At 47.6% G+C, this 9472-nt stretch overlaps 1 protein-coding gene across 1 annotated transcript in view; it reads right to left on the bottom strand.

Annotated features, from left to right (window-relative positions):
* FAM161A (family with sequence similarity 161 member A) overlaps window positions 1-6553 on the bottom strand; it is a 15158-nt gene extending 8605 nt beyond the window's left edge. The window contains exons 1-2 of the mRNA XM_018555560.1: window positions 6398-6553; window positions 3397-3635 (exon numbers count right to left, since the gene is read on the bottom strand). Coding sequence (XP_018411062.1) covers window positions 3397-3635; window positions 6398-6526 — 368 coding nt within the window. The 5' untranslated portion in view covers window positions 6527-6553. The remainder of the gene's footprint in view (window positions 1-3396; window positions 3636-6397) is intronic.
* Window positions 6554-9472: the final 2919 nt, after the last annotated feature.

Genomic DNA, 9472 nt, shown 5'->3' with positions numbered 1-9472 from the left:
TCACGGCAGAGAGCCGTGACAGGATCGAGAGGTGAGCGAACCCGGTATGTGTTCGCTCACCTCCCGATCTACTGAGCCGACCTGTGACAGTCTCATTGTCACAGGTCGGCTAGAACTATGAGGTGAGTGGAAATCACTCATCTCATAGTTCTCCTTTAAGTACTTTTGAATCACAGACCCAGAACAAGCATGCTTTAAAGTCTATATCTGCACAAAAGAAAAACCCTCCCCATACAGTGGGGATACCCCCACACTGCAACGGTTAACTGCTTGTTTATGTCTAGGGGAGTCTTTAAAGCAGAATTACTTACCTGATCCCCACTCCCCCTGCAGTCGGTGCTCACCCCTCTTTCTTCCACTCTCTGGCTTATGGACTGTCCCTCAGCATCATCACATGTAATGCAGGTCTGCGTGCCCTGCATTAGATGAGATGACTTCAGTGGGGATCTGACCACCAGAGTGGAGGGTGGAAGAGGCTGCGAGTGCTAGTCTTGGAGCCAGTCACAGCGGGGATAAGGTAAGTAAAACTGCTTTATTCCAGCCCCCTAGGCATAAAGAGTTAACCCTTTGGAGTCCGGGGGTAATCCCAATTTGAGGGGAGGTTTTTTGTTTGCCCAGATATAGGCTTTAAATGACTGTCACAAAAGTGTCAACGCTCCTTATTTCTATACTTGTTCCAGGTCAGTGACGCAGACAGCATTGAAGCCAAAGCATTAACATGACAGCCAGGAAGCGAGCATTGACAAACGAGAGCTCAGTAACAGCAGCTTCCATAATCTTCTCATGACAGCAGAGCATCAGGAACACTGGGGGGTGCATGCTGTGTTTCCTATAAAGTTCCAGAGTTACAGTAATGAATAAACAAATATTAAAATACATTTTATTAGATACATATCACAAACATAGAAATGCCATGCAAGCAGTCAATGAAAATTGTGTTTAGAAATTGTAACTGGAAATATTTTATGATTCCCAGGAATGTACTAATAAACTTCCATCAACCTTTGTATTGCTGAAGTGGCTGCAGTAGCTGCTGCAAGAAAGGACAGAATGGTGGTGAATGTAAGAAACCATATTCATTGTTCTGTCAGCAGATGTGGTGGTATCATAAGTGTTGGGTAGGACAGGTGTTTGGACAGACCACAAAACATTGAGTAGTGCTGAGATAAAGGCTAAACTCTGAGAAATAGTTCTCAGAGAACAGGAGCTTCAGTATTCAAGGCAAGGCTGCTATACTGCATGGGAAGACCAATGCAGCAAAGGAATGGGTGCAGAGAAAAAAAAAAAGGACGGCTATTATTAAATTATTATTAAATGCACTATTAAAGGGAAACCATTCCTTGTAACCATACAATAGCTCCTTTAATATACCCTGTTTCCCCCGAAAATAAGACCTACCCTGATAATAAGACCTAGTAGTATTTTTGGGAATTGCTAAAATATAAGACCTACCCCGAAAATAAGACCTAGTTGTGACCTTTCCCAGGACCGGTGGTGGCATAAGGGGAAACTTGAAGAGCCGCGGGGGAGAATCAGCGGTGCCATGAAAGCCAGCGCTAGAGGAGGCGAGGGGGCAGCAGAAGGAGCAGAGCCCCATAAGCCGATGCTTCCTCTATATCGCTGGCTCCTGTCACAGGCGGAGTGATACCAAATGCACTCCGCCTATGAGGAATGATAGTGAAAGTGTGCTTCGCTCATTCTGGCCAGCGATTGGTTACCAAATTGCTCTTGGAAAGGTACTGCACCCCTGATTGCCCTGATCACCCTATTCTTAACTTTGCCATTTTGGATTATTTAATTTGGATTTGCATTTGTTTTGGATTGTTGGACATTAAAAGAAAATAAGACCTACCCCGAAAATAAGACCTAGTGTGTTTTTTTGAGCCCAAAAAAATATAAGACAGTGTCTTATTTTCGGGGAAACACGGTATGCAGGCAAATTAAGCAAACTTACACATATAAAATGTTGCCTTTTTCAGGCTGTTCCCTGGGAGTCCTATTGAACACTCTACAGCAGGGGTGCCCATTAGGTAGATCGTGATCTACCAGTAGCTCTCAAAGCTGATGCTGGTAGATCACAAAGGGTGTGATGGCGGCCCCTTTATTCCATTTTGGTATATTTATTTAGCAGTGCACACATGATTACCTATTAGCCTGAGTCTGCTGAGCCAAGCTCCCTGACACCTTTCTGGTGGATACTGGTGGTTGAAGTGCTATGTATTACATCAAAGAATATTAGTTTACACAGCCTGTTGCAAAATACAGCAAGGTGAGCCAGGAGAGAGAGTGGGGTGAGACAGGCAGGAGAGAGAGGAAAGACAGCCAGTGGAGAGAGAGCAAGGAGAGACAGCCAAGAGAGCAAAGAGAGACAGCCAGGAGAAAAAAAATTAGGAATGACAGACAGAAGAAAGAGAGCGAGGAAAGACAGCCAGGAGAGAGAGGAGAGACAGCCAGGAGGATGAGCAAGGAGAGACAGCCAGGAGAGACAGAGAGCGAGGGGGTTTTCTTTTTATTAGTAGATTTCATGTACCTCGTCATTTGAAAAGTAGATCTTAACACAAAAATTGTGGGCACCCCTGCTCTACAGCTATGCCAGGCCAGATTTCCTGTCTGGTGGCTGGTAATGATTGATGCATTTCTCTTCAACCACAATACCCGGAGTACCACTACACATGCAAGCTGCCAATCTCTTGCAAGGATGAATGATTAGCAAACACATCTAAAGGGTGTTTGGGGACACTTCCATCACACAGCAAAGCTTTCCTCTATTCCTCAATAATTTTGAATAGCTGAACAGTTGCCAGTCATTGCTGCTTCTAGGGACTTATTTCACTATAGAAAATCACTTTTTTTTTTTTGCTACCACCTGCTCAGAATGGTTAAACCAGATAGGAGGAACCACACTGAGGAGATTTTAATTATGAAGAATTTTTCATTGTGCAGATCTCACAAATCCAAAAACTGGACATGTGAGCAACTGCACACAGATATACAGGTGAAACTCGAATAATTAGAATATCATGCAAACGTAATTGCAGTAAGTGCTGCAAAAGGGGCCCAAACCAAGTACTGAGTACATATGCATGCTTGTACTTTTCAGAGGTCCGATATTGTTCTATGTACAATCCTTGTTTTATTGATTGCATGTAATAATCTACTTTTTTGAGGTTGTGGATTTGGGGTTCTTGGGGTTTTCATGAGCTGTAAGCCATAATCATCACAATTATGACAAATCACGGCTTGAACGATCTTGCTTTGCATGTAATGAGTCTATCTCATATATTAGTTTCACCTTTTAAGTTGCATTAGTGAAATAAATGAACTTTGCACGATATTCTAATTATTCGAGTTTCACCTGTAAGTATATGTAATAAAATAAATAACAAACCTACATACCGAAAAGTACTCTTGACAACAGGATCACCTCTGTGGACCCCTTTAAGGTTAAGTTTATGTTTGTACATTCTCTCCAGCTGTTCCATGCTCTGCATGTGAGCATCCTTCAGTCTCTCCACCTTCATGTAATACTCTTTGTCTGAGTGATCAGTTCTTGAAATATCTAGAACCCAATCCTTTGAACTCTTCATCATGAAAGGCTGGTCTCCTTCATCATCAGAACATGAACTAACATCATCCTGGGGAGCAAGATCATTTGTTAGCTGTGATGTAGGTAAGACACTTATAGAACAAGGCATGTTTAAGATCACATCATACTGGTTTAACAACTCTGCAACACCTCCCCCCACCCTGTTCAGTTGTCCTTGGACCAAACGGTGGTAACCCTACGGGCAGTGGAGGCTTTCAATTCTGTACTCTGCACCGTACTGTCCACTGTTAGTGCGAATGTAGAAGCTCCATCTGTCTCAGTTAAGTAAGGAGGGTTGGGAGGTGCACCTTGACATCTTTGCATTGGGTGCCTTGTCTGAGTACGGCTGGTTTAATCATCATATCGTGGTTTATTCCCTATAACGGTAAATTCAGAAAGGGAACTGTTGGGAATTAGCGGTGCTGAAGATGCTGGAAGGAGTAAGAAGGTTGGTTGCTTGGAGACCATTAGTGTGCGCCTAGCCCCAGCATTGTTGTATACAGAGGGGGTTGGCCATTGTTACGCCTGTGTGAACTGAAAGTATGACCATGCTGTTCAAGCACACAGATATGTGCTGTGTAGAGAGTGAGGTAGTGCATGCAGGGGTCCCTGAACTGTGCAGTAGATGCTGCACTAGGGCAGCCCAAAAGCAGCCCCTGCCGGACCGATGACTTACAAGCATACTACCTAATCCCCCTATAGGCGGCCCTGGCTGTGCTGGCTCTACAGCTGCAACAGGTAGCACCTGGGTCCTGGGTCCCAGACGGTGCACCAGCTCCTTCTCTTCACACTGTCCTGGCACTAGCAGCACCACTGACAGGGATCCCCTGTACTACCCTATTGCTGACCCCAGCAAGCTGCGCCCTGTGTTCCCAGGACCCTGGCATCGCAGGACAATTATCGAAACAGTGGGACTGTTCCAGCAAATTTGATGGCAAATTAATGGCATGGCAGCGCACCTCGCGCATGGTACTGTAAGCTAGGATATCTTCCTACAGCCAGTAGATTACAATGTAGCCTGGGGGCAACTCCCGCACTGCAAGGGTTAAGTGCTCGTTTTTGTGTAGGTGTTTAAAAATTTTTTTTAAAAATCATCAGAGCCGGCTTGTTCTTAGACGGGTTCCTGGTATTCTATACACAGTGTATAGACGTGAAGACGCAGAGGAAGATTCCAATGCTGCAACATAGCGGGAGAGAGGGTTCAGTGACTGGAGAAGCCGAGGCTCAGCGGTTCGGGTAAGCATCACTTTTTTTCTAGCACCTAGACAAAAACGAGCACTTAACCCTTGCAGCACAGGGCTAGCCCCACTGCAAGGGTTAAGGACACTTTTGCTTGGAGTCCTTCTTTAAAAACGTCCCAGTACCTTTCCATGTCCCCCTACCCCCAAACACTTACCTATGGTCCGTGACCACCGCTGCCGGCTCCCAGACGATCATGCTGCTTCCCCTAAGTTCTGGGTTGTGGAGGAGGGATCCGGAGACCACTGAGGACAGAGCAGAGTAAAGGTCCCCACACACCTTACGATAATCGTGGGAAATCCCGCGATCATACGATTATCGTAAGGTGTGTGGAAGCCGTGCGACCTCTACTACTGTAAGGTCGCACGACTTTTAACTTACGGACATGTACGAAAACCCGCCGAGCATCGTACGATGTTCGGCGGGTTTGTGGCATGTCCGTACGATAATAGCCATACGGGCCGGTGTGCGCAAGCGCAACCTGCGCGTTCGGCATTGCGATCATCGCAAGTACGATCTGCCTATGCAAGATGGGCAGATCGTACGTTTTTTTAAGTACCTTACAACCATCGCAAGACAAAAGGTCTTGCGATGGTTGTAAGGTGTGTGCCCAGCCTTAGGCTGCTGCCTGTCAAATAACTGTAAGGAGGCGGGAGCATGGGCGTGGCTTGCCAAGCACTGTGTAGTTAATGGACGCGCACAGCTTGGCTCAGTTTTCCGGGCCAGGAGCGCGCACACACGGGTGTCTCCTTTGCAACCTGCTAGGCAAAGGAGACACCTGTAAAGAGGAGGGGAGGGGCCAGGGTATATTACCCACAGAAATTAAATTAAATGGGGCAGTTTTCATTATAATAAGATTAATAAGTAACTGTCGTCGTTTTTACTGAATAAAAAAAAAAAAAGGAGGGTTTAATATCACTTTAACTGTGGCAGCGGGCAGGACTTCAAGGGGCAGGGTTTACATATCAATGAACAGCTGAATTTACACATCAATGACATGTATTTGCATATTAATAAATCATGACTATTTATATGTAAATCACGGCTCATTGGCAGGGTTGGATTTCCATTTTGGTCGCCTGTGGGCACGAATGGAAATCTGTTTAGCCTGAGCCGCCGGCATTACCGCCCGCTTTCACATATGCAGAGAAGGACTCTGGCGTCGTGGAAGGCTGCCCTAAACGCATGTCAGCATCAGACAGGCATTTTACAGCGAAGCCTTACGCAGCACTGCGTTTGTTTAAGCTGGCAGTTCCTGTACGCACTACTGGTCTAGGAGCAGAAGGGTGCATTTTGTGCAGAGTGCACCCTCCTTGCTATTACCGGTGTTTTATATTGACACAACACCGGGAATTAGGCACAGTAGGTACATGCATGGCGCCCCTCCATGGAGGGCACCTGTAGGCACTGCCTTATGGTAAATCCTGCCCTGGACATTGGTATCAATGGTATGCAGAGGCTGAGCAGTGACTGAAGATGGGAGGGACACGGGCGCAGAAGCAGAGACTGCCCTGACAACTATGGTGATTGCACGGAACTGGCTGCCTGTGCAGATATTCGGGAAGTTCTCACCCCTCGTGGCAGGCGCAGTTTGTCCTCCTCCAGCCTCTCGTACAAGGTGAGCGGGGTCCGGGTGTGTGGATGGACCGGGGTCTGCACACATGAAGCAGCCAGCACGGCTTCCTGATGAGTCTTCGCCATGATATCCGCCTATACAAAGCCTGCCGCTGCCCAGCAACCGTGGACGCTACGGTGAGCAGGAGGGGACAGAAGGCTGGGCCAGCGCGGACAGATCAGGCGGCAGCAGGTAAACAATGAGCTGCTGATCCGCCACTAATCCAATCACACCATCTGCTGTGCCCCAACCGCACAACATGAGCAGGATTTACAGCAGCACCTGCAGAATTACAAGTGACAAATGTGTCTGAAAATAGCTCACCAGCATCGGCCACCAGTGGGATAGTAATACCCTTATTATACAGGCGGGGGACGTGACCACCCTCGTACTCTGTGAGCACTATTACATGGCTGCTAACATTTGTAATATTAGTTATAGGATACAGCAGCTCAGCCAGTGATACAGACGCAGGCCTGTGAGAGGTGGCCAGTAATGACAGTGCATGAATAGATCAGATCAATCACAATATAAAGGATGACAATTTATAACCAGGGGTAGGGAATTCAAATTCATGGTGGGACAGTGATTGAATTTAGACCTCTGCTTGATGACAATGTTACTCAGTCCATGTCCCTACTGCAGTGGTGTAACCAGAGTTATGGGCGCCCGGGGCAGACATTTAACGCCATTTTTATTTATTAATTTTTTACATTACTTTTAGGGTCTTCTGGGAAATATTAGGGATCTAAACAGACCCCTGATTTTTCCCTTTTAAAGGAGAACTATGAGATGAGTGATTTCCACTCACCTCATAGTTCTAGCCGACCTGTGACAATGAGACTGTCACAGGTCGGCTCAGTAGATCAGGAGGTGAGCGAACACATACCAGGTTCGCTCACCTCTCGATCCTGTCACGGCTCTCTGCCGTGACAGGGGGAGGGGCTGGATTCCCCTCTCCCCGCTCCGATCTGCCAGCGCTGACTGGCAGAACTGACGGGGGAGGGGGCAGGTACAGCTGGCTCTGCCTCTAGATAGGCAGAGCCAGCTGTCACTCACGCAGCTGGGAGGATCCCATCATCTGCATCGGGATCCGCTCCGACTGCGGCGTCTCAGTATACCGCGAGCTGTAGCTCGCGGTATACTGAGCTTAGGGTAACGGGAGGACTCTAGTTTTCACATATGCAGAGAAGAGTCCTTCTCTGCATATGTGAAATGACAGCATTTGGAGGTGATAGGGTCTCTTTATGGAGACATCAGGAGTTTATTAGACCTCTAATGTCTCTCCTGCCCTCCAATACAATCAAGCATGGGAATGTGCTTGATCACCTGTGTAATCGGCGCTTCAGCCGGCTTCTGACAGGTCTAAAGCAGGAAGCACAGTGCTTCATTGATCACAGATAAAAACTCAAAGGACAGGAGCGCAACTACCAGGAGTGACGTGAACGGAGTGGATCTAGTAGATCTATGCGATGGGGGAAGATGGTGGATCTTGGTGTGTAAGAACTGGGTGTATGCCGTACTGTTAAAGCAAGCCGACTTACAGTTGGAAGCTTCTCTGCGGTCTGTGCGGCGCCCTCATTAGACAGATCCTGGGTCGCCGAGACCCGGTGGTGTCCCTGGTGGTATGAGAGGTTGGTCTGTTGGGGGTGCGTGTCAGTATGGCCGCCCGCGTTCTTGGCTGGCCGGACCGCGTCGGTCAGGAACGGATAAAGAGTGGGAGGAGCTATACCCGGCTGGGGAACGCCGTGCGCCGGGGTGGATCGCAAAGTCTGTGACTGTCGGGTGTCTCCAGTGGCTGGCTACGCGTTTCGAGGGTTAACCTCTTTTTCAAGCCTCAAAACTGCAGTTACGAATAGACAGGGTCCTCTCCCTGTAGTGAGGAGCTTTGCACACCTACTAACATCAGCCATCCCATTGAAGTTTGCCCACAGGATTGCGCTTTATCTTTTTTTGTGTTCTCATTGATCACAGAGCAGATTGAGCCCTGGCTCACACCGAGGTGGCACTGTTTTTGCGTGTTATCAGCATGTTATTTGCATGTTTATGCGCTTTGTGCACATTTGTATGCGCGTTTTAACATGAAGACGCGCATCTTGATTGGCAGCTCATAAATCATTGTGAGCAATGGAAGAACGTGCAAAAACGTGCAACATGCTTCTGTTGCGCGTTTCTGGCCATTTCCAATCAAGCCTCTGGGGAGGAAAAGTGCTTTTAAACTGCCCAAAGAAGCTCCTATATCTCTTCTGGTGTCTTTCTGCTCAGGTGTGAACCAGGGCCATTGAAGATCATGGGATTTCTTGTGTTGGGCAGTTAATTTTCAAACTGCTCAAAAACACCTAGGTGTGAACCAGGGCTTGGAATGGACATTCCTCAGTCTGCTCCCACTCTCCATTCTGACACCATCTGCCATGGAACTGGGCCCCCAGAAAATCACCAGCGGTCCTAGCAACCAATGACTGAAGCAGAGGGATGCTGCACTGGGTTATGACTGGCCATGGATGCACCGGCCTCAAAGGCTGGTGTATCTACCGTCAGCCAGCCATAACCCAGTGCAAGTTGCCGATTGCGGTCTGGACAGAACCGCCACTCGATCTGTGTCCAGACCACAGTCCGCCATTTAGGGACCCCCGATTTATAGTATCCTTCTGGTCTTATCTGGCTTACAAGAAATAAATGGCCATGACTTTAGAAAGGGAAAGTCCAAAAATGAGTGCCTATTCATCTTTCCGATTGACCCCAGAGATAGAAGAGTCCAGGAACGTCTCTGCAGGTCACAAGTCCATATATGATGGTTTCCCAATTTGGCCAAGCAATCATTTCATACCTATATAGTCTCTAGCTGGTCATGCACAGAGCAAATTCCAGATGAACAGGCCAAAATCCGCTCAATGGATGGGTTGTCGGCAGCCTCCCCACCCAACATCCTTTGATCTGAGAATCCAGTGTGGAAGGCGGAACAGTGACTGTAACCAACAATTAGGTATTCTAACTGAAGCACACTCACCGCTATCAGAATCATAGCCACAGGA

This window comes from Nanorana parkeri, unplaced genomic scaffold, assembly GCF_000935625.1.
Source record: "Nanorana parkeri isolate BGI_ZX_2015 unplaced genomic scaffold, ASM93562v1 scaffold11, whole genome shotgun sequence".
NCBI classification, from domain to species: domain Eukaryota; kingdom Metazoa; phylum Chordata; class Amphibia; order Anura; family Dicroglossidae; genus Nanorana; species Nanorana parkeri.
The sequence above is the reverse complement of the archived record's forward strand: the minus strand, read 5'-3'. Positions and strand labels throughout refer to the sequence as shown.